Genomic DNA, 27,115 nt, shown 5'->3' with positions numbered 1-27,115 from the left:
AGGGAACCAGGGCAACAACGAAAGGTCAGCTACTGGAAAAAAGCACACCCCAACTCAATATCACCAGAGTTAAAGATCAGTACTATCAACATAAGAAGCCTGAATGGCAAAAAAATGGAGCTAGCTGAGGAATTAGATTAGTACCAGATTGACATAATAGGGTGACTTAAACAAAAAAGACAAAAACTGGTGAGATCTTACTGAGCAATAAATACAAAATGTTATATTCAGGCAATGACAATCAAGGAAAAGGAGTAGCCATAGTATTCAACACAAAATACGAGGCAAATCTTCTCGATTGGCAGGCAGTCTTAAGTAGAGTGATGTGAGCAAATATCTGAATGGACAATTGGGCAATGAGACTTATTTGAGTCTATGGTCCCACAGAAGGTTCTACTAAGGTAGAAGTGGAGGAATTTTTTGATGCGTTACAGAAAGCAACTGACACAATGAAAAAGGAAAAGTTGGTCCTTGTTGGGGATCTAAATAGCAGAGTAGGAAATGATTGTCAGACATACAAAAATATTTTGGGAAAATTTGGAGAAAAGAGCAAAGCTAATAATAATAGCAAATACCTGTTGGATTTCTGCTCAGGACATGGACAAGTTATTACTAACACCATGTTCCAACATAAAAATGTGCACAAATTCACATGGAGAGAAGAGGCAAGGAATAAGAAAAGTCTTATTGACTATGTTATTGCTGATAGTGATGTTTTCTCCCTGGAGCAGGACACCAGAGTGTACAGAGGATTTGAAATTGGAAGTGATCACTATTTAGTCTTGAGCAGGTTAAAATTGAATTTCGTATTGAAAAGAATAACATGTAAGAAAGTTTTAAAGTGAATAAAAGTTGAGCAGCTCTCAGATGTGAACTGTAGACTAAAATACACAAAGATTATTGAAGAAAAAATGAAAGAGTTTGAGAACAGGAACCAAACCGTGGAGATTAAGTGGCAAGTCTTGAAGAAAACCCTGATTGATTCAGTCAGAGAGGCATGTGGTGAGGTTGTCTGAAAGGATAGAAAAATCAGAACTCCATGGTGGACACAGGAAGTTAAAGAGGCAGTGAAGGAAAAGAAGAACACATATCAAAATTTCCTTGCAAATAAGTCAGCTTGTGCTCTTAGAGAACACAGAGACAAATGTAAGAAAGCTAAACACTTGTAAAACTAGCTAAACAAAAGTCATGGGAGGACTTTGGCAAGAACATAGAAAGTAAATATCAAGAAGGTGGTGAGATATTCTGGAGGTTGTTGAAGAAGCTCAGAAATGGAGGAATGAGTGCTGTAAAAGGAGTTAGAGATGATAAAGGTGACATGAAAACAGGAGAAAAAGATATTCTTTTAGCATGGAGTAATTACTTCAAAAAATTACTAAACGAAACAAGCAGTGATAAAAAACACTCAACAGGCATACAGTCAGGAATACGTATCCATACTCGAAGTAGAAAAAGCCATCAAAGGCTTGAAATGTGGAAAGGCAGCAGGAGTAGATGATATTCGAACAGAAATGCTGAAGTATGGTGGTATAAAAGTCTTACAGTAGCTGCACTGCATAGTTCAAAAGGCGTGGACAGAGGGACAAATTCCCGATGATTGGAGTAGAGCTCTCATAGTACCCATATATAAAAAGGGAAAGAAAACTGAATGTGAGAATTACAGAGGTATTTCCCTACTGTGTATTCCTGGCAAGATTTATGCTAGTATACTTGAGAAAAGGTTGAGAAGAATTGTGGAAGAAAAGCTTGGTGAAGAACAAGCTGAATTCAGGCCAAATAGAGGCAGTCAAGATCAGATCTTCACTTTACGACAAATAGTTGAGAAAGCATGGGAATATAACAAAGATCTGTATTTAAGTTTTGTCGATCTGAAAAAGGCATATGACAAGGTGCCAAGAGAGAAGCTATTCAATACGCTACAGTTATATGGTGTCAATGGGGCATTATATCAAGCAATACTTAGTCTTTATTTGAGTTGCAAGTCAGCAGTTAGAATTGAAGTACAGGAAGATGGTTTGATATTAAATCTGGTGTGAGACAAGGATGTACGTTATCCCTTCTGTTATGCATTATCTTTATGGATCACATTATTAAGAAAAGTGGTATTAAACATGATATCAGAATTGGAGATGTTAATGTATGCTCTTTGCTTTATGCGGATGATGTTATACTTCTAAATAAATCTGCTACAAGTTTGCAAGATTCCCTTACTAAATTGAATAACTGTTGTAATACATATGGTATGAAGGCCAGCAATAAAAAGACAAAGACAATGAAAATAGATAGAATTGTTGAAAATATCAGCTATGTTGTGAATGGAAAACCTGTGGAACAAGTAAAACATTTCAGCTACTTAGGCAAGAATTTTAGTGAAGATGGTAAATTAAATATGGAAATAGACAACAGAATCAACAAAGCTGGTAGGGTAGGAAGTCAATTGAATAAATTCATATGGAATAAGCAGGACCGGCCTTCTCTATAAAGGGGCCCGGGTGCAAGAAACATTTTGGGGCCCTAAAATATTTTTCAAAAGGTAAAAATTAAAGGATTCGAAATAAACGTATTGTAAAACCTCTTACCTGCAAATGATTTTGGCACAGAAAAACAAAAAAAAACTCATTCGAAATATAATACCTTTCCACAAATGTGTACCGACTGTGCCCACTCAAGCGTGGGGCCCGGGTGCATTGCACCCACTGCACACCCCCGAGATGGCTGGCCCTGGGAATAAGAGAGAAATTAGTCAGAACACTAAATTAGCTGTATACAAGACAGTGTTCAAACCAGTTTTAACTTATGGATCTGAGAGCTGGGTCAGAAATAAAACACTTGACCAAAGACTAGAGACCGCATATATGAGAATTCTGAGAAAGATTACAGGAATGAACAGATGGCATCAATGGCAATATCATATTAAAAACGAGTATATTAGGAAAGAACTTGACATTGTCAGCATCCAGGAATGCATTAGCAGAGCTAATCTCAGGTGGTATGGTCATTTAAACAGAATGGGCGAAGAAAGATTAGCAAAACAAGTGTTCTCTTCCAGGTTGGCAGGAAAATGACCCAGAGGAAGACCAAGATATAGGTAGATTGATGCGGTACAAAGTGCCTTAGACGATAGAAATATAAGATCTGATAACGTTGGAGTCTTGACAGGTAACAGACTGATTTGGAGGAAAATTGTAGATAGGAAATTAGTAATGATGTAAATTTTTCATGTAGTACTATCATATCCTATACACCCCTTGAGGGTACATGTCAGGAATTTGATGATGATGACAAATTTTGGCGGTAAATTTGGAACATAGTGTAGTATGCTATTAGAAAAATAACCGTGTAAGATGCTTTAAATTGGTAACCAAATTATTTCATCCTGGTGGGTGATTTTTTAAAATAAGTTAGCCATAAAAAATGTATATAGGCGCACTAATCGAATTTAGGTATAGAAAAATAATGACGCACTAATCGACAGATTGCTGTATTATGAAATAATTTGATAATGAATGAGATGTTTTAAAACAAAAAAGAAATGTGTGAATTATGCGAAAAAAATGGGAGAATACATTTTGAATACAATTAGAATGAGGCTGAAAATTCACTTGCCACTTGTCTTGCCTGTGGTCAGTGGTAATCATATGAATATATGATAATAATCCGATCACTTTTAGTTTTTTTTTAGTTTACTTTTAGTGTCCATTTTTTATGAATTAAATAATAATCTTGCAGAGCATTCATATAAAAACAGTTAGCAATTAATTATAACACTTAAGTTTTCAAATGCTATTATTATATTTTAAATATTCTTAAAAGGATTTACCAATTAGATTACGATGTTCCCTCAATGCGGTGAATCTTGATTCTTGTTTTGATGTAATTGTCTTCCACTGCAACTTCATCCTATAATACTCTTCCCTGAAATGATAACAAATCAATTAATCAATTAAACAAATCTGCTGAATGTTGATACTGAACACACACAATTACAACATTTACAATTACAACATTCTAATTTCACAAGATATCCCTTTTCTAGTTTTTTCAGTAGCTGTAATAAATGTGAATGTAGTTTTTTTTTTTTTAATGTGACTTCCACTCATGAAAGAAAGTAAACTTACAATACATTAGTAATGTGAATAGACTGGGATTTTTCTATTTGAATTTAATTTTAATTTCTCATGTTTTTTTTTTTTTTTTTTTTTTTTTTTTTTTTTTTTTAACATAATCAGAAAGGCTCACTCTAGAGACAAAACATGGAATTCTTTTCAAGCGACTTCAGGCCTCCAATAAGGCAAGCACTCGATAATGAAATTCACTTCCCACCTAAAAAGAATCATAGATATCCATGTTGTGATTCAAATCCACAGCCATTAGTCAAAGAATACACCAACTACTAGGCCAACCAGACTAGCAAGTTTACTAAAGATTTAAAGTTTACACTTAAGATGAAACAAACAACTATGCTTACTAACCTCAAAGTATATTTTTATAATATAAGTTATGTAAAATTGCAATAACTGAAGTTAATGAATTTTAAAAAATCTAAAAAATTCAAAAGCATAAAAATCTAAAAACATATGCATGACTAAATACAGAAAGTTGTGCAATATTGGGATACTTGTTATCTAGCTGTCTTCTTTAAAAAGCACTGAGTTTTGTGAAACAGTTCAGTGAAACTATGATCCTATGAACAAAACAAAGAAAAATTATTTATAAAATCACAGCATACTTTTTGATAACCCCATCCTCCACGCCTTTAAGTTTCCTAAAACAACTGCTGCTGTTTGAACTGATTTACATTGGTAACAATTGCAAATTGTTTTCTATCTCCATTTTCAATAATGCCATTCTTCAATGCTCTAATTTTCATCAGAACTGATAACTTAGAGTTGTAGAAGTTGATATTCTGAAAGTTAGGGATGATTTTTTGTAGTGCAAGGTTTTCAAAAGAAAGAGTGCAGTATTTTTTCATCAGAAAAATTATGGACTAGCCAACACTGGTCAGGTTGACTGAGAGGATAAAATACTTCCTCCCTTTTCTCCACCAATTATAAGTTATATATAAATATAAATTATAAATATTTAATGTATATATAAATATAAATTATAGTATTATGAAAAGCATTGATACCTTTTGCCTGGTTTTCCAAAAGTACAAAATTTAAATAGAGATCCTTGTTGTGTTCCCATGATTTCTCAACTATTTGTATTAAAGTAAAAAGATGATCTGACAATTACCTATTTGAAATGAACTCAGCTTCCTTTCTTCAAGTTTCCCTTCTACAATTTTTCTTAGTCTCTTTTCAAGTATACTTACATAAATCTTACCTAGAACATTGACAGTTTTACAGTATTTACTTTTTTATATATTCAGGGGAGCTCTACTCCACTGAATAAGAATTCAACCTTCTGAATTATTCAGTGCAATCGCTGTAAAACTTTTATACCTCCATACTTGGGGATTTATGGTCCCATATTTATTCTAGCTACCTTTAACATTTCAGGTTTTTGATGCTTTTCCAACTCAAGTACTGATATGTATGCCTAATTGCATTCTTACTGAATAATTTCTACCAATTGTTTCTACGAGGAGTTTTTGGCATTGGTTAGTGCAGTCTAGTCAAAAGTTATAAGCATTAGTGAGACTTGGCTAAAAGCAGATGACATAGTTACAGGGATAGAATGTGAATGGTTTAATATTTTCATGGAGGATAGTGTAGACAGGGCAGGGGTAGGGTTACTGCTAATGATAGCAGATGAATTACAGCCAACAAGAATAGGAGCCAGTTGGGGATATGGTAGTTCTTTTGAGGCAATCTGGTGTGAGATTGAGGCCAATAGGACAAAACCTAAAACTGGTTGATGCTATAGGCCAGGTCGCACTGGGGATGGTGTGGAAGACATGCTTCAGCAGATTGATTGCTGGTCGATAATTAGTATGGAAGACTTCAACATTGGAGACAGACTGGAAGGAGGATCACATGGCAGGAAGGAAATGAAATTTATAAACTAAGTGAGAGATAATTACTTAAAGTGGCATGATGAAGGGGACTTGGGATACAAGGGTGTTGGATATGGTTACACAATCAGAAGACCTGCCCATAACTAAGGTGGCTACATTGCCTCTAATCAGGGAAAGTGATCGTGCAGTCTTGACAAGAGAAAAGTGGGATATTTTAAAAAGGGTATAAGTGGAACTACAAGACAGGTGATTATGGCAAGCTTAGAAAAAAACTTGAAGCAGTGCAAGGGTATAAAAATCTGCAAAGGAAGGACTTGACTACCGCCATGCACTGTGCGTGAGGGTAGTTGAGATTTATCTGGAAAAAATAACATCGGACCACATACCCAAGATCAGGAAGGTAAATCAGGTAGGAGTTAGATGGACCTCCTGGAAACTGAGTTTTTCATCCTCCAAAACAAGCAAACCAGCCAGAAGAAACACATGCAACCTACAGCCATAATACAGTGTGAAGTGCCTGTTATGTGCCATCCAGTCATTTTTGATTCTTGGTGATCTTGTGAACAAAGGCTCTCCATCCCACTCAGCATGTTCTCCTTTCTTTCAGCAGTTGTAAGTTTTTTATGTTGTCCACCAATTATTTTGCAGAGTCTTCCTCTTCTTTTCATTCCCTCAATCTTCCCCAACATAACTGCCTCTTCCAATGATTCATTAGCTCTCATAATATGCCCAAAGTACATCAACTTCTGTTTAGCGATCATTGCCTCCAAGGAACATTATGTCTTTATACTCTCTACAACCTTCTTATTGGTCATTCTTGCAATCCATGTGATTCTTAATAGTCTCCTCCATACCCATAATTCACTTTCATAAAATTCTGTCTTTCTTCTTAATATTCCAGTTTTCACATCCATATGTCACTATTAGAAATACCACTGCTTTGACAATTCTAACTTTTGTGGCCGAAGTGCTTCTACAGAGTATAAATTAGGTTTAAAGAAGCCAAGTTACTTCTGTGAGAAGAAAGGTCACCAGCCTAACATGCAAAGAAAAATCGAATGTATCAATCCTACATATACAAGAAATTGTAGAACCTGTAGCACATTGTTAGAAAGGCTGTGACAAAGGAAGGAGTAAGCCAGATTCAGTGGATTTACAGTTAGACTGTAAAAGGATGTTAGAAAGCTGCTGTTTGTATTATAGCTAGCTTTGTGGAAAGCACATGTTCAGTGGAATAGCCTTTGTGGAAAGTACATGTTCAGTGGAATCTCACAATATGTACTTGTAGAAAGGACAGAATGCTGAAATAAGATTATCTGTGTAAGAGAGAAGTTGAAGAAACAGCATAAAAAAAATTTCTTGAGGTGTTTGGTGCATCACCTCAAACATTAGAACAGGGTTCTAAGGTTGAGAAAATCTGAGATTTATGCAGAGTGAGTAGCTGGACAGATAAAAAGTAGGGTTCTGAGTGGAAAAGGGCAATAAATATTTCAGAGAATGAAGAATATATTGATGTGATGTGTTTATGCCAGTTAAGGCTATATGTATATGTCAGTCCAAGAAGAGAGATCTGATCCTATCTGGTGATTTGTGTATTATCAAAGATAAGGGGAAAGCAAGATTCTGTTTTTTATGAGAAGAAATGGTACTCTTAAAATGGGTTTTGGTGATTAGGCTATCTTTTCCTCAATGAATAATGGCATGAGTGTCTTATTTAAGGTGCTGATTACAGAAGTTCTTAAAGATTAAGATGTTTGTGCACTGTTGCGAGGCTTTTCAAATGGGAGAAATAGATGTACTATCATTAGCAGGACTTGACAAATATACTCATCCACTCACCTGTGATGAGTGGATTTTGCTAGCCAGTGAGTAGCTGCAGAGTGGAAAAAATATATTTTTTATTTAATAAAAATAACTTTTCCGACCATGGCACAGCACTATGAATAATTTTGTGGAACCCCTATTCATTTCTCGTAGTAAGGCTTATATGTTGATTAATAGGATGCTGCCATAGTGCAATTGGAAGAATACCAGAACACTGCGCCCTTTGATTGGAAAAGACCTGTGTTCAATTCTCGTCGTGATAAGGGGGAATCCATATATGGGCTTTTTCAGTTGAAGGTAAGTTAGCCGATCTGATATGGTGGTAGCAGGGTTTTTTCTCCCGGAAACTCGGGTTTTTCATCCCGTGTACCGACAAAATGGCTTTCAGAACACATGCAATTTATAGACAAAAAATACTGCTGTTGGTGATGATGGGTGGTAGATTGCTCTGATGATAGTAGTGTCGTAGTTGGATAAGTAGTAGTGGAGAGGATGAGATATATTTAGCAAAGTAGAGTAGTGTGCCCTCCCATGATGAGTCCTTGGACTCCCTGGAGGTGTCACGTAATAATAATAATAATTATTATTACTCATAATGATATTACTTAAGAAAGTTCCAATGTATACTGTATCATCATCATCAGTTGCATCAGTCTTGGAACTGGTAGCTTAGCAGCAATTTCCTATTTGCTCTGTTATTGGCTTTCTTCTTAATCTCCTGGTAACTCCTCAAATCCATGCTTTCTTTGACTTGTTCAATAAAGCTTTTCCTTGGTCTGCCTCTTCTTCTTTTCCCCTCTATTTTTCCTTCTGTTATTCTTTTAACAAGTCCATCATGCCAAAGTATATGTCCATACCACCTATCCCTTCTAATTTTGATTGATCTAAATAGACTTTCACTTATCTCTCTCAGGACTTGTTCATTTGATTTTTTTTTTTTGTTCATGCACCGCTAGCACCACATTTCAAAAGCCTCCAATCTTCTTCTTATGTCTTCTCTGCCTAGCATCCAGGTTTCACATCCGTACAGTGCAATGCTTCACATCAATGTCTTTATAATTTTTTTTTCAATTGTAGATTGAAGTTTTCTGTTAAAATGCTTTTCATCTTAGAGAACTGGGCATTTGCATTGTTTATTCTTGATTTTATGTCTTCTCTTGTTCTGCCATTTTCTGTTATTAGGCTTCCTAAGTATTTAAAGCTTTTTACTTGTTTTATTTGTTTCCCGCTGATGTCTATATGCTCTATATTGATTGGGGTTTTGCCTGTAACAAGGATTTTAGTCTTATCTGTGCTGATTTTCATTTTATATTTTTCGAGGTTATTATTTAGCAATTCTAGCATTGTTTTTAACGTTCTTCTGTTGTTTGCTATAAAGGCCATGTCATCAGCAAATCTCATACACATGACTTGCTCACCATTTATCTTTATGCTGCTATTTATTTTATCTTTAGTTTCCTGAATGACATTTTCAATATATAAATTAAATAAAAGTGGTGAAAGTATACATCCTTGTCTTATTCCACTCCCTATATTTATTATTTTCTCCTTATCATTGATTTTAATCAGTCCATTTTGATTTTTATAAATTTGGTAAATTATTTTCCTATCTCTCAAGTCTATGCCAATATTAGTTAGACAATTTAGGAGTATTTGCTGGTTTACTTTATCAAACGCTTTCTCTAAATCAAGGAAGCATTTGATAAAGTAAACCAGCAAATACTCCTAAATTGTCTAACTAATATCGGCATAGATATTAGTTAGACAATTCTATTAGTTAGATTTGAAAATCTATTAGTTAGATTTGTAAAAATACTTACAAATGTAAGTATTTTTACTAAGGTCTATTCTTCTCTCTATTATTGTTCTTAAACAGAGCATTGCCTCTCTTGTTCCTTTATTCTTTCTGAATCCAAATTGGTCTTCAACCAGTAGACAATCTATTTTTGAATAAATTCTATTCTGAATAATTTTTAGCAGAATTTTGCTAACATGTGGGATTAAAGCTATTGTTCTAAATTGGCTGCATTTATTAGCATTATTATTTTTTGGTATTGATATTATAGTTGATTTCATGAACTCTTTTGGTATTTCTCTTGTATCATAGATTTGAGCTATTAATTGATAAAGTTTTTTTTTGTCTCATCACCTAGGCTTTGTAGTAGTTCTATAGGAATTGTCTATGTTAATAATGACATCTAGTTCGTCGCCATTATAGAGATTTTCAAGATAATTCTTCCATTCCATTAATATATCCTCAGAATGTATGAGTGATTTTCCATTTTCGTCTTTGAAGGCATTGTGTTTGCTATTCTTATTAAATTTGAAAGTCAATTTGTTAATTTCTTTATAGGCTCTCTCTATATTTTCTTTTTTAAATAATTCATCTATGTCATTACATTGGTCTTCCAAGTATTCTTTTTTTGGCTTGTCTACATTTTCTTGTAGTTTGATTTTTAAGATATTTGTATTTGGCCACATCTTCTTCTTCTTTAACAGCAATTTTATATTTTCTTCTTTCATCCATAAGACCAAGTATTTCCATATGTTATCCAATGTTTTCTTTTTCTGTATTTTTCAATAATTGATTTGATGCATTTGTAATAGACTCAGGGTTTTGAATAATTTATAGCCATGATCAGCAAAACAATGGATAAACACCAGAATATGGTAAACTTCAAAAATTTTAAGCTTCAATTTATTTTTTATTTGGCTAAAAAAAAAAAAAAATAATAAAATAAAAGAAAGATCTATGACATCCTCAAGTATTGAATGGATAAAAATTGGATAGTGTTACTGGTCAACGAGAGAAGGTTATTTACATAAAAGAGAGAGGGAAAGGCTGTGTAATAAAACATAGCCTTAGGCACTCAATCACTAGTAAAGAACTCAAAAGGGAGAAAGCTATTTGCGATAACGTGCAGTGATCAACCAGAACAAAAAACAGTCTATCCAATAAAAGGAGTGGAAGGTATATCGATATGTGACAATTTGCTGAGCAGGCCTTGATGCAAGACTAAAATGTTCTGGAAATGCCAGAGCAATAGCACAGATTTTTCCAAGCCTGTCATAGCATGGACATCAGGATATAACACATTCTGATGAACATACAGATAGTAAAAAAAAGGTGACCATTCATAATCTCCATTATTTTAGATAGAGCAGAGGTGAGGGCAATTATCCATTGTTTGACTGCAGACTTATTTTCCTTTCTTAGAATAGAATGAATACAGGCTTTCTTTTCATATGAAATGACTAATATAAGTTATTTCATATACAGAGAATGTAGGATGGTATTATTTCAAGAGTACAACCTGCCAGATATATTAGAATGAAGACTTTTTTTGATAACTAAGTTTTTGTGATATCATCTTGTGGTGAAAGATGATAATGAGGCATGCTATACTGTTTCAAACATGGCAAGAAGCAATTAACCTTGTTCATCAGCAGAATGGGAAGAAAAGAACAATGAGAGGAGGTGAGCTTTATCCTTAGTATTGTTAAAGCAGTACCATCTGGATGAGAGAGATAGAAGTAAAGATAAGCCAGATGGCTTTTGCAACGGACAAGAAGGCATGATGATAATTGTACTGGCAGCCAGTTTTCTGTATTTGGTCTTGTCAAGATTAGATTTGGATTTGTTGATGGGTGCTTTGCATTTGCATGCCTCAGACTGAGAAAGGAGTTATGTCTTGTAATTACAAGTTATTGTAATTGAAATTACAATTATCTTGTAATGCCAAAGGACAGGAGGCTCGGAGTGGCTGGAGAGAGGGAATTCCATGGGTGATAAAACTTATCCAAGAAATTTGTATTTGCTGAGTTAACAAGATGAGAGGTGACCTCTAGAGCAGTGCTTCCCAAACTGTGGGCCGCAGCCCCCTTGGGGGCCGTAAGTTTTGTTGATGGGGGCCATGAAATAATGAAAACAAATTTAAAATGTTTTAAGACTAAGTAGAGTTTTTTAATCTTAAAAGAAATGTATTTAATTTTTATCATTTATTATTTCTTTTTTGTTCTTTTTTATATTTTAATGGAAAAAATCACACATTGGTGTTGGTTCACAAATTTTGCTTCTTGCATATTTCAGCAATTAATGAATATTAGTAAATATATGCTTATTCATATAAGTTTCATTTCAAAGGTAATGATAAGAAACACAAAAAAGATTACAAACGCAAAATCTTGAATATAAATTGTATTGAATATAAATACAATAAATATTATAATAATATATGTCTATATTACGATTTTTTTTTCAATGGGGGCCATGAAATTTAATTTTTCCAAAGGGGGCCTTGGTATCGATAAGTTTGGGAAGCACTGCTTTAGAGTATTCCTAAAGGCAGAATTGGTTAAACACAGTGCAGTGATCAATTTGATGGTTGATGGAGTTTGAAAAGGGAAATGGTTGGAGAGCTGTAGACATAATTTAGGAAGTCATCTTCCTAAAAATTAATAATAATATGCATATAAATAAAATACACATATGATTAAAAATTTAATGACTGGTTGATGAGTAAGTGTGCTTATAACCATAATGTTCAGAAATTTTGCTTGTCAATTTAGTTCCATCATGAACTATATCTTATGATTAGGAGAAAAGGACTTACATCCCTGCCTTTGTCCGAACCAAACAGAAATTATGTTCACAACAGTACATCCATAATAAATGCATTAACTTCATTATGAGTTAGTAAAACAGTTTCAATAGCATATCAAAAAGGTGAAGTAACAGATTTAAAATATGAATTTTTTTTTTTTTTCACCAGTTGTATTGCGATAAGCCATGAAATTCTTTTACTTATTATGTTTTAACTTGAACAATTTAAATACATATACTGAATACAAGTTGACTGTATTCAGTATATGTATCATACATATACTGAATACAATCAACTTGTATTCAGTATATGTATCACATGCACTACTCGGATTTCAATTGCCAGATAAAAAATTTTGGTTACTAGGTTTTCTATCAGAAACCACAATACACAAAAGAATTCTGTCTGCTCACTGATGAGATCACAGCACTGCTTTAAACAACTGTTATTTTCACTGCAATTTAATAACTGACATATTGAAGGATAATCTGCTCTTGAACATGGAAGGATATATGTCTTTAAAGCAACACAAAAGAACTGCAACAAATGCTATTTCAAATGCAAATTGCAGTTTGTTTAAGCAAGTGAATTCATGTTTGGATGCATACTATGTGTTGTAGTTATTTCCTTAACTGCAGTCAGCTACAATTCCAACTAATAGCTATCAAAACCTATCCAACAAAGATCATAAAGTATTTCATAAGTCCATTCTGAAAGAAGAAAGTTAAGCTACAAGCAGCATTCTGAAAATAAGGCCTGAATGAGCACAGAGATTGGAGTATGAGCAGCCTTCAAGTATGTATTCTTGTTGGTTCCTTCATCCTGCCACTACAATTTAGTACACAGTGGCATATGAGTGAAACTCTATTCTCATGTTATTAGTAAAGACAATGAAGATGTTGAAGTAATGAATTTATCAGGCTTGTACAAGAACAACCATTGCATTACTTTTGAAACATGACAATGCAAAGCTGCAACAAGTGCATGCAGTTCAACAGCTATCAAATAAATTTTATCTGAAGTTCTGAAAGACCCTCTCTGAAACCTGGGCTCAGCTCCATTGGATTGAAATAAAAGACAACCCAGCATGAGAACACTGCAATGTTTATTGGAGGACTGCAGTGGTTTGAGAAATTGGATGTTTGGTCTCTAAAGTAGTTTCTAGATTCTACAAAATAAAATACAATAAATAAATCATAATAATAATAAATAAATAAATAAATAAAAACCTACCCACATTACTAATGTGGGTAGTACATTAGTCATCTATGCATATAACTAATATACTATAGATTTAGAACCTTTCGTAAGTTAGAGCTACATAAAAAAAGAAAGAGAAAAAGTCTTCCTTTAACTTTTGTTTCACTACTTTTATATACATGAGAAGCATTCCAAAAGTAATGCTTCCCTAATGACAGCTCATGTACATTATTCCTCAACATCACCTCCATCCATTATGTTTTCTTGTCTTACATAAAAGATAAATATCATGAAAATTGCAGAATATTCTGAAAACTATTGAAAAATAATAGAAATGAACAAAAGAGTACTGTAAAAGGAATCACATAAAGAGATCATAAAGATGACAAAGAGTCATTTTAGGCAGGACATCAACTTCATTGTTCAGTACATCAGTGTGAGACCACTATCCCACTTACTGAAGACCTGAAATTGCTTACAAAAGTTTCATGTTTGGTCTCCATAATAGGGTTTCAGAACTATGCAAAAAATATATAAAATTAATAAAAACAGAAAAATAAAATCCTTAGCCCATACACAGTACTAATCTACTATAGGTTTATAACTTATCACAGGTGGGAGTTACATAACAAAAAAATAATAAATACAGTATAAATAAAATTGAAAGATATTTCTTATGTCAGAGGAGGGTAATAGAAAATATTCAAGAAAAATGCAATCAGCAGAGCATAATACTTAGGGTTTGCCAACTTTAATACTATTAGATGTTACATTTTGTCTTTGAAGACACTTCTAACTGAATCAATCCATCTAGATCTTGGTTTTCCTTTGGGTCTTTTCCTGACATCAAACACCTGTTTTGTTAAGCATTCCTTTCTAATTCTGTGTAAGTTGACATACCATCTGAGACTGCTAACATATTCCTGAATGTAAACAATGTTTTGAATTTGGATCAAAGATTTGGATTTCAGTTTTGATGTAGTTTTGTTTATTTTTCATAGCTTAGTATAACTGAGTGACTGTGTAGATTTGTGTCTTTGAAACAGACTTGAACCATGGCAAAATGGCAGTACAAATGAGATCGTCTCATCATGCATTGCAAAAATCAAATGTAATTAATGGCCTGGACTTTTCAAGAATGGTACATTGTCATAGATGCAACATGTATATGTGGCAGAATGTGGAGAGTGTATTTGTGGAGAGACTGAACAGGAGACAAGAAAGGGTATGGATACATCGGTAGTGTGATACTGTGTTGGACGACTACAAGTTATCGGTAAATGTAAAACTGGCAGATGGAATGAAAGAGTGCATAACTGCAGGAGTAAATGACCATATGAATCACAGAAGGAGCAAATGACCATATGAATCATGGAATGGAAGCAACTGCAGAAACAAATGATTGTATAATATTGTTGTGGAACAGAAGCAAGCCGAACTACGAAAGCAAAAGAAAGTATACTTGAAGAAACGAAAGAGAGTGACACTATGGAAGTGAAGGAAAGTTGGAATGAGGAAACAAAACGGGTCTGGGTCTGCCTCCCACTGACGAGAACTCAATAAAAATCGAAACCGGTCTGGGTAGTGGCCCTTCCCTTAATGCATAGCATTATACATGTCTGCAAGGAGATGTGCTATGGGAGATACTGAGACAAGGAGTGATGAGAGCTTGGTCCACCTTTGCTACTAGTTGCCTCAGTCCTGAACTACTTCAGGCACAAACTTTGTTTGCTTACACTTGGATAAAGGATTAAACTAAATTTATTATAGTCTAACCAAGTGGAAAAATAAATTTCCAAAACGAATGATAGGCTGACAGTGTAATTGCCAGGATGCAAGACTTGAAAAATGAGTTGATCAGAATGAGAAATGAAGTGAAAAATATGCAAAGTGAGATGAGAAGTTTGGTGGATAAGAATGGACTAGTATAAAAGGTTAGGATGAAGGAAAGCAGAGAAAAAGAGGTGATGAATGACTTGAGAATAGCAATGTATAGAGATTCCATTATTAGAGGTGAGGTAAATGAGAGATTCCATAAAGTGTGTTTTCCAGAAGGAAGAATTAGCAGGATAATGAGCTGGTGGTAGTAGTTGTTGGAACAAATGACTTGGTTGGACATAAAGAGCATGTAAGAATGGATATCAGAATGTTGTTGAAGAGAGTAAAAAATAACAGTGTGGTTGGAAGGGTGGTCAGTGTCTTGCCTAGGTATGATAATGGTGAGTTGAGATAAATAGCATAAATCATAAATGGTATGTTGCCAGAGCTGTGTGAAGAGAAAGAAGTGGAGTTTATGAATTGGTGAGATCCATTTGAAGGAAAGATGCAAAGGTATAAAAGTGACATGTTGCATTTGAATGGATTTGGTGCGAGTTGGAGCAACTACCTCTGCAAGATGTGAGCAAGAGAGCAGAGGAAGGTGAAGCAGAAGATCAGGAGAGAGAGAGAGAGGGGGAGGGAGGGAGGGGGGGGACTGGTAAGACTAAAGTGATTGTAAATGAGAATAGTAGTAATGCAATTAAATTGAACAACTGCTGCAATAAATTTAGTATGAAAATCAGCAATTAAAAGACATGAAAATATCAAATGCATCCTGAATGGGAACTATAGAAACAAGTAAAACATTTCAGCGATTTAGGTACAATTTTTATTGAAGATGGCAAACTAAATATGGAAATGAACAACAGAATCAGCAAAAATGGTATGATAGGAAGTCAACTAAATAAATTCATAGGGAATAAGAGAGAAATTAGTCAAAACACTAAACTAGCAGTATATGAGACAGTCCAAACTAATTTTAAACTAAATATGGAAATAAACAATAGAATCAACAAAGCTGGTAAGGTAGTAAGTCAAATGAATACATTTACATGGAATAAGAAAGAAATTAGTCAAAACACTAGAGACAGTGCACAAACCAATCTTAACTTATGGATCTGAGTACTGGATTAGAAATAAAACAAAAACTGGAGACCACACACACACACACACACACACACACACACACACACACACACATATTAGAGTTCTGAGAAAGATTAGATGAGTGAAAAAAATGGCATCACTGGCAGTATCATATTAAAAATGAGGATATTAGGAAAGACCATGACATTGTTAGCATTCAGGACTGCATTAGGAGAGCTAATCTCAGGTGATAGGGTCATTTAAACAGAATGGGGACAGGAAAGGTTAGCAAAACAGGTGTTTTTTTTTTTGCCAAAATAGCAGTAAAAAAGACCCAGAGGAAGACCAAGATCTATGTGGATTGATACAGTAAACAGTGCCTTAGAAGATAAAATATAACATCTGATAATATTGCATTCTTGACAGATAACAGATTAATTTGGAGGAAAACTGTCAATAGGAAATTAGTAATGATGTAACTTTTTCATGTTGTACTATCATAATATCCTCTATGGTTAGTTGACTATGGGTAACAGGCTGTGGGTTCAAATTCCATGGTGGAGAAGGATGTTTGCAAATGTTTTTAAAGTGGCAGATGAATTTTATTACCCACTGTACTATACCCTGCTTATCTGAATTTCCAAGTAGCTTGAAAAAGCAATGTTATATCTCGAGAAGGTTTTTGGATTATCTAACCTTTAGCCAGCCTGGTAGCAATATTAATATACTATAAGTTTACAACTGTTTGTAGGTGGGATTCACATAGAGAGAGAGGTAATAATACAGTCCATTCTCACTATAGCTAACATCAATTATAACAAACTCCCTCACTAAGACTACTGACAAGTTCAACCACATCCTCACAGATACAATGCTAAACTTAAAAAATTCACTGTAGCTAACTATCCACATGAGGGCTCTGACATTGAACCCTCACTGTTAGTGAATCTCTACATTAATGACATTGGGTATGATTTGACATGCAACACACAGCTTTTTGCTGATGATGCAAAGATAGGTAGAGTAATCAGGAGTGTTGCTGATATGCATTACTTGCAGAATAATTTGAATAGGCTAGAATTGTGGGTGTATGAAAATCTGAATGGAGATCCTCTAGAACAAATAAAATATTTCAATGGCTAATATAGCCTACTTTCGTTTAGGAGTGCCTCCCCCTTGCTTTTTTTTTTAATTGTTTTACAATGTCATTACTCTTGACCCAAATTCTAGAGCATTATTGAAGTGTTATAAAAGTAATATACGAAGAATGAAAATAGGAGAAATTTTGGACATACTTTTTGGATGTTGTTTTCTGTCTCCTTATTCCGGTGATGTGCTTTCATATGCTGTTAAGCTGTTAAAGGAAGGGGGGGATTTTTGGGGAAGTGGGGGTAAAGTAATTTGGGAGAATTATTTGAAAAAACCCGGGTTTTTTATATATGTATATTATTATTATTAAGGTTGGGTAGAGAGCGTTTGAGGGGAGGGGGAGAGAAGGATCTGAAAATAGAAATTATTTTTTGGGGGGAAGCGGAGAGATTCAAGAGAGAAAATCAGGGGGTGGGAATAACGGGGTATGGGCCATTTCGACAACTATCATCTTTGGAACTCGTGGGGGAAGTGTTTCTGTCTTTGGTGCACTTGTATTGTCTCCTATTGGTCAGAGTCGTGACCTAATTTTTATGTTATGGAGCTTCCAACTCTCAGAGATTACGCAGGATCGGTGGAAGTTTATTGAGTTTTCATTACATTTTATGGCTATTTTCCGATATTTTTTTCCCTGATATATTAAAAAAAAAGGGGGGGGGGGCGCTCCTAAATGAAAGTAAGCTATATTAGCTATTAAAATAATAGTTTATTTTTAGAGAGGTAACATAGGAATTTTCCCAGAAATTATACCTATAAAACATTTCAGCTATTTAGGCACAGTTTTTAGTGAAGATGGCAGGTTAAATCTGAAATAGACAATATAATAAGCAAAGCTAGTTATGAGGGGTTCTGAGAAAAATTAGGGCAGTGAACAGATGGTATCAATGGCAGAATCATATTAAAAATGAAGATATTAGAAAAGGAACTTGACATTGTTAGCATTCAAGAATGTGTAAGCAGAGCTAATCTAAAGTGTACCACCTTTTTCCTCTAATGTAAGGGCCACTACCCTTACATTAGAGGAAAGGTTAGTAAAACAGGTGTTTCATGCCAAGATAGTAGGAAAGAGACCCAGAGGAAGACCAAAGTCTGGTTGGATTGATTCAGTCAGAAGTACCTTAGAAGAACAAAATGTTAGATATGACAATATTGGAATGCTAACAAGTAATAGGCAAATTTGGAGGAAAACTGTGAATAGGAGATCAATAATAATGTAAACTTAATCATGAAGTGCTGTCAAAGTACCTGAACATTCTTTGAGGATACATATTAGGAAATGAATGATGATAAACTAACAATAAAATCTTCAGTAAACAAAATTACATAAAGATATTTAAATATCTTGAAACAAAGGCCATAATACACTTGCCTCATGGCCTTTGTTACATCAAACGAAGGACATGAGGCAAGTGTATTATGTGTAAATTACATGTATTCTCTGGTCAGTATCCATGTTAATACAGATATTAAAACTACATCTCCATATGGGGCCAGAAAAAAAAAAAGGAATATTTATAAGGAATTTTCAACTAAAAGAGAATTAGTTGAAAGGTCTTTATAAATATTCCTTTTGTAATATACTGCCTGACTGTCTCTCTTTCTCTCAAAATGCTTGACCACAGAGAGAGAAAGTAATCAATACCAGCTCACCTTGGAAGAGTGCAAATTTGGTTTGGTAGAGGTAGTATGCTCATCATCATCATCAAATTCCTGCCATATACCCTCAAGGGGTGTACAGGATATGACAGTACTACATGAAAAAATTACATCATTACTAACTTCCTATCTACAATTTTCCTCCAAATCAGTCTGTTACTTGTCAAGACTCCAACATTATCAGATCTTATATTTCTATCGTCTAAGGCACTTTGTACCGTATCAATCCACCTATATCTTGGTCTTCCTCTGGGTCGTTTTCCTGCCAACCTGGCAGAGAACACTTGTTTTGCTAATCTTTCCTCTCCCATTCTATTTAAGTGACCATACCATCTGAGATTAGCTCTGCTAACGCATTCCTGGATGCTGACAATGTCAAGTTCTTTCCTAATATCCTCATTTTTAATATGATATTGCCATTGATGCCATCTGTTCACGCCTCTAATCTTTCTCAGGACTCTCACATCTGCGGTCTCTAGTCTTTGGTCAAGTGTTTTACTTCTGACCCAGCTCTCAGATCCATAAGTTAAAATTGGTTTGAACACAGTCTTGTATACAGCTAATTTAGCGTTCCGACTAATTTCTTTCTTATTCCATATGAATTTATTCAATTGACTTCCCACGATACCAGCTTTGCTGATTCTGTTGTCTATTTCTATATTTAGTTTACCATCTTCAGTAAAAATTGTGCCTAAGTAGCTGAAATGTTTTACTTGTTCCACAGGTTCTCCATTCACAACACAGTTGACATTTTCAATGATTCTGCCTACTTTCATTGTCTTTGTCTTTTTATTGCTGACCTTCATACCATATCTATTACAACAGCTATTCAATTTAGTCAGAGAATCTTGCAGACTTGTAGCAGATTTATTTAGAAGTATAACATCATCCGCATAAAGCAAAGAGCTGACATTAACATCTCCAATTTTGATATCAGGTTTAATACCACATTCCTTCATAATGTGATCCATATAGATAATAAATAACAGAGGGGATAATGTACATCCTTGTCTCACACCAGATTTAACATTAAACCATCTTCCTGTACTTCCTTCAATTCTAACTGCTGACTCACAACTCAAATAAAGACTAAGTATTGCTTGATATAATGCCCCATTGACACCATATAACTGCAGCGTATTGAATAGCTTCTCTCTTGGCACCTTGTCATATGCCTTTTCCAAATCGACAAAACTTAAATACAGATCTTTGTTATATTCCCATGCTTTCTCGACTATTTGTCGTAAAGTGAAGATCTGATCCTGACAGCCTCTATTTGGCCTGAATCCAGCTTGTTCTTCACCAAGCTTTTCTTCCACAATTCTTCTCAACCGTTTCTCAAGTATACTTGCATAGATCTTGCCAGGAACACTCAGTAGGGAAATACCTCTGTAATTCTCACATTCAGTTTTATTTCCCTTTTTATATATGGGTACTATGAGAGCTCTACTCCAATCATCGGGAATTCGTCCCTCTGTCCAGGCTTTCTGAACTATGCAGTGCAGCCACTGTAAGACTCTTATACCACCATACTTCAGCATTTCTGGTCGAATATCATCTACTCCTGCTGCCTTTCCACATTTCAAGCCTTTGATGGCTTTTTCTACTTCAAGTATGGATATGTATTCCTGACTGCATGCCTGGTCAGTGTTTTTTATCACTGTGCTGTCATCACTGCTTGTTTCATTTAGCAGTTTTTCAAAGTAATTACTCCATACTTCGAGGATATCTTTTTCTCCTGTTTTCATTTCACCTTTATCATCTCTAATTCCTTTTATAGCACTCTTTCCTCCATTCCTAAGCTTCTTCAACAACCTCCAGAATATTTTGCCACCTTCTTGATATTTATTTTCTATATTCTTGCCAAAGTCCTCCCATGACTTTTGTTTAGCTAGTTTTACACACTGTTTAGCTTTCTTACATTTGTCTCTGTATTCTGTAAGAGTAAAAGCTGACTTATTTGCCAGGAACTTTTGATATGCTTTCTTCTTTTCCTTCACTGCCTCTTTAACTTCCTGTGTCCACCAGGGAGTTCTGATTTTTTTATCTTTGCACACAACCTCACCACATGCCTCTCTGGCAGAATCAATCAATGTTTCCTTCAGAGTTTGCCACTGAATCTCCAAGGTTTGATTCCTGTTCTCAAACTCTTTCATTTTCTTTTCAATAATATTTCTGTATTTTAGTCTACAGTTCACATCTGAGAGCTGCTCAACTTTTATTCGCTTTAAAACTTTCTTACATGTTATTCTTTTCAATATGAAATTCAATTTTATCCTGCTCAAGACTAAATAGTGATCACTTCCAATTTCAAATCCTCTGTACACTCTGGTGTCCTGCACCAGGGAGAAAACATCACTATCAACAATAACATAGTCAATGAGACTTTTCTTATTCCTAGCCTCTTCTCTCCATGTGAATTTGTGCACATTTTTATGTTGGAACATGGTGTTAGTAATAACCAGTCCATGTCCTGAGCAGAAATCCAACAGATATTTGCCATTATTATTAGCTTTGCTCTTTTCTCCAAATTTTCCCAAAATATTTTTGTATGTCTCACAATCATTTCCTACTCTACTATTTAGATCCCCAACAAGGACCAACTTTTCCTTTTTCATTGTGTCAGTTGCTTTTTCTAAAGCCTCAAAAAATTCCTCCACTTCTACCTTAGTAGAACCTTCTGTGGGACCATAGGCACAAATAAGTCTCATTGTCCAGTTCCCCATTCTCATATTTGCCCACATTACTCTACTTGAGACTGACTGCCATTCAAGAAGATTAGCCTCGTATTTTGTGTTGAATACTATGGCTACTCCTTCTTTTCCTTGATTGTTATTGCCTGAATATAACATTTTGTATTTATTGCTCAGAAAGATCTCACCAGTTTTGGTCTTTTTTGTTTCAGTCACCCCTATTATGTCGATCTGGTACTTATCTAATTCCTCAGCTAGCTCCATTTCTTTGCCATTCAGGCTTCTTACGTTGATAGTACCGATCTTTAACTCTGGTGATGTTGAGTTGGGGTTTGTTTTCAGATTTGTTCCAGTAGCTGACTTTTCGCTGTTCGCCCTGGTTCCCTGGCGAAAACAACGGGGGCCTTGTTTAACCGGGCGACGCCCCAGCCGGCATGAAATTTTGTCATGTTGTACCATCATTTTTTATTTTGGTTTAACCAATAAGAATACAATTTGGTCGGCTAAATCCCAAATTGCCAGCCCATCCTCGTTCGTTCAGTATCAAAGTAGATACCCAACAGGGTGCACCACGAGAAGGTGAGGATTGGACATTAGGTCAGAAGCCCTGGTCGGTTCTCCGCATTCCTTTAAAGGCTATGTGGAGGTCTCCTCTCAGTTATACAGCTTTGACCCTTAAGCACACCCCAGGTAGTATGCTATATAAATCAATTCCATTAAGTATTTTAATGTAACTTACATTAGTTTCATCACCTGTTTATGTTTGAGGATTAAAAATTAAATAAATAATGGGAAAAAAAAGCATTATAAATCCTGATATACTAAACTCCGGATAGTTATCTTGATTTGAACTAAGTTCTCAGTACTCATGCTTACATAATCACAACCCTTGAACAAATATTTCTGCTCCATAATAACATGTTTTTATACATATAAACACAGTGAAAGATTACACCATATTATGAACTTCATCTAGATACTTACACCTTTTGTTTCTGGCAAACTTCTTGTTCTTTAGTGGTTGAATTGAAATCATAAAAGCTGAGAAGAAATTTCCAAACCTCAGAACGTAGTGGATGAGAAATTCCCTATAAAATAATAAATGTCAATTATGTCTTCTAAAATGGACATTAGCTAAATGAAATAACAGTCTGATAAAACAAATAATAAGGGTATTATACATATTCTGAGAAATACTGAAACTGATAATAGTATATCTAACCCAACAGTAATAGATGAATAGTTTTATATAGTGCTAAATAGCACATATAAAAATATTAATCAACTTTCCAAGCATGGTTATTAGATAACTTGCTGATCATGATATGAATTTGCTACTATTAATTCAGTTTATGAAAAACAAACTAAAACAATTATTGCTTTGGTTTTGTTTGTTTGTTTTTTAATATACATATTTGAGAAAGACAGTACTCATATTCAGACTAAAAAAATAAACAGAATAAAAATAAATTAATTAAAACCAGCTAATATCAATTAAATTATCGTATTTTTCCGTGCATAAGACGACACTTTTTTCTAAAATTTTTAGACCAAAAGTTGGGGGTCGTCTTGTACACGGGGGGGAAGAACAATTGAGAGACCCCGCAGTTACCGTGGTGAAACCGCCGGTACCTTGTCTCCGCGAACAGGTGTCTGCCAATCACTAGCCTTTGTTAATTCTGTCGATTGACGTCATTAACGGCTGATTAAATGTGATCAATAAACCAATCAGAACTCTGAGAGCATTCATACATCCGCAACTCACTGGCGGGGTAAGCTAATGCATTAACAATATTTTGAGCACTAGCCCATAAAAATGTCCAAAAATATAAAACGATTGTCATATTCTTCAAAATTCAAGTTAAAAGTCATCAATTATGCAAAAGAACATGGAAATAAAGCTTAAATCTTAAAAATATTACCTAATTACTAAATATACTTTGAATATTTAAAAAAATATCAAATATATTCTGTTTTATGTTTAAAATATTGATTTCTTAATTTCAGGTTCGAAAAAGTACGGTCCATCTTATACACAGAAAAATACGGTACACCCCACAAAGTAGTTATTAAAAACAGTTATTTGTAAATGGTTTAGACAAGTAATATGACTTTTTAAGTTCAGTAAGATTTAGGTAAGATTATTCAATAAGATTAAAGCTGTTAAATATAGCTTTAAAGCATTTCAAAATCATTTTAAAGATTTAGGTAAGATTATTCAATAAGATTAAAGCTGTTAAATATAGCTTTAAAGCATTTCACTGGTGGGATTTACAAAATAAATAAATAAATAAATAAAACTTAATTTTAAATGTAGAACACTAAACAGTGACAAAAATTAATATGCCAAGTAATGTGTCAAGTATTTTTGGTAATTTTTTTTTCTCTCTCTCTCTCTCTCTTTAAAGCTGAAACTCTAAAACTTAATACAAATACCATCTAATTATTTAAAACAGTCATTTTATTTAAATCATACTTTACAACTAAAATACAAAACACATAATAAGGAAAATTTCATTAGTCATTAAGTTACACTATAGAGTATACCAACAGGTTTTGCACACATATTCTGATCACTTCTTCAAAACTATAATAGGAAAAATTAAGGAAGCAGCTGATGGTAAAACACAAATCATTAGAACAGAAACACTGAAACAAAATTAAATGTGACTGCATTAAGTTACTAGCATATAGGTGTGTAAAACTGTTTGGGAACAAATAATAAATTTTTTTCTATTATTGTTAATCACTTTCAACAGTCAATCATCAAGTTATCATTATCAACTGTCATTTATTAATAAGTTGATATTGATTGATCCTCTTCCGTCAAGATGGGTGCTTTCATGAGTCCATCTTCTCCACTCTTCTCTTAATAAAGTTTTTCTTGAAAGATCTTGAAGGCTGCTGATCTTAGCAGCTTAATACTGGTGATCTAGATTATCCTTGGTCTTTCCCTGTAAATTTGGTGGTTTTCCACTCCTGTAGGGCAATGTAAGGTAATCTGTTCATTCATTCTGTTTACATGCCCATACAATTTTAATCTCTTTTCATTTAGTTTGTCTAATATTAGTTCCTTGTAATTTAGTTCATTCCTCACTATTTGATTGTTTTTTTTATCAGTCCTAGTTTGGTTTATTTTTTTGTAAGCATTTAGATTCAAACGCTTGTAATTTTATTTCTTCTTTTTTCTTTGTTATCCAACTTTAAGATCCGTAGAGGACCTAAACCGATTCTATGATTTATTGTTTTCATATAATTTAGATCTTCAGTGATGAGTGATCCCAAATAGTTAAACTGAGTTACTTTTTCAATACATTTATTATCGATATCAATGTTAACTAGTTTCTTTTCTTTCCCTATTGTCATTATTTTAATTTTGGTGAAATTTATACTCATATTACATTTACTGCTAATTTGGTTCATTTTTGGTAATCATGAATTTCAGATCTTCTTTGCTATTAGTAAGAAGGACTATATCATCCACATATTTGATATAGGTAATGTTGGTTCCATTTACTGAGAGGCCAGTACATTCTTCTAGAGCTTCTTGAAGAAGCTCTAGAAGAATGTACTTCTAGAGCATTCTATATGTACTTCTAGAATGTACTTCTAGAGCATTCTATATCACTTTCATCTCTGATGAAACTGATATAGAAGACAGTGCCAATTCAATGCCGAAATATACTAACATGATACTAAGACTTACTGGGTACGGTGTACCCAGGATGTCTTAGTATCATGCCTCCACGTGGACCCCCCCCCCCAGAAAACATGGTGTCATAATGAGCCATGGCGAAGTTGATGCTGAGCAAAGAGCTGGCAGAAAGCTATAAAATGCATCTCCCAAGACGTTATGTGGTCAGCGTGGGAGATTAGGCTACAACCCTTCCACTACAATGTCAAGAAAAATAAAGAAAGGCTGCAAAACCCATGGCCAAAATGGGCAAACACTGGATGTGACTAAATTTTCCCAACTATATGACTACTGTGATCAAAACCATTTATGGAGGCCAGAACATGATGCAGTGGGGAAGCTTTCCCAATAATAAGCAATACTAGAATATCCCAAAGAAATATTCATAAATATAACAGTAATCAATGCAATCCTCTTTTCCTCTATGGAGGAACATTTAATTGTCAAACACTTAAAGAAGAGGAAGACCTTATCATCTTACAGCAAGAAATGGGACATCACAGGTTTATGTGAAGTTTGCAGGCAGGATGAACATTTAATAAAAGTAAAAAATGAAGACTACTTATACTATTATGGGAAAACTAAAGGACAATACGGAGTTAGATTTCTAATTAAGAAAACAACTACACACCTCATAGAAGAATTTAATTATATACAAGAAAGAATAATAGAAATCACACTTAAAATAAACTCCAAACTTAAAATCAGGATTCCAAATATATGCTCCCACCCACTTCATCTAACACTGAAGCATTTTATGACTCACTGCAGCACAGTAAGCCATAAAATGCAAATTAGAAATTAAATGGAAAATAATTGAACGAGTTATTAAGATAATATATTTAGGAATAGAAATAAACAATTATGGAATCTCACACAAAATGAAACACAAGAATATGCAATAAATGCTATAGAATACCTGGATATCTTAACAGCCTTATCTGGAAGAATAAAAAGCAAAGAAACAAAAATAAGAATCCATTAAGAAGTAAACTGCTTAATAGATTACACACGTGCAGAAACTACAAAAATTAGAAAAAAATCAATGAAACTACTATGTTGGAAACAAGAAAAACTGAAGGTGTAATAATATTAAACAAAATCCAGAACACACAAATCCGAGAAAATTGTAAAATACAGCCAATAGACGAATGGATCCAAAAATGGAAAAAGAAATGAAAAAATCATATAGAAAGAATGCAGGATAACAAATGGGCAAAGAAAGTAAAGAAATGGATACCAAAGGGAAAGGGAAATAGAAGAATACTGAATAGAGAATGTCTTGAAAATTAATAATAGTGAAGAAGTTCAAATAACAGAATTTTAACTAATAAAGGTAATAGCACATTTATCTTTATTCAACAATAGCACAAATAACTGCATCCAAAATAATATTTATTAATTACAGCAAGCATTGAGCCTCATTTAA

The 27,115-nt window shown here is 34.1% G+C and overlaps 1 protein-coding gene across 2 annotated transcripts in view; it reads right to left on the bottom strand.

Annotated features, from left to right (window-relative positions):
- The window catches only part of Tbc1d15-17 (TBC1 domain family member 15/17), a 305,943-nt gene that overhangs the window by 169,633 nt on the left and 109,195 nt on the right, over positions 1–27,115 (bottom strand). For both annotated transcript variants that reach the window (XM_090404708.1, XM_090404709.1), the window contains 2 exons: positions 22,977–23,080; positions 3,821–3,915 (listed from right to left, as the gene is read on the bottom strand). In XM_090404708.1, the coding sequence (XP_090260834.1) occupies positions 3,821–3,915; positions 22,977–23,080 (199 nt within the window). The remainder of the gene's footprint in view (positions 1–3,820; positions 3,916–22,976; positions 23,081–27,115) is intronic.

The sequence above is a fragment of the Typopeltis vanoorti genome, chromosome 15 (genome assembly GCF_054136105.1).
Source record: "Typopeltis vanoorti isolate ZY-2024b chromosome 15, IOZ_Tvanoo_1.0, whole genome shotgun sequence".
NCBI lineage: Eukaryota > Metazoa > Arthropoda > Arachnida > Uropygi > Thelyphonidae > Typopeltis > Typopeltis vanoorti.
Note: the sequence above shows the minus strand (reverse complement) of the source record. Positions and strands in the feature narration are given on the sequence as shown.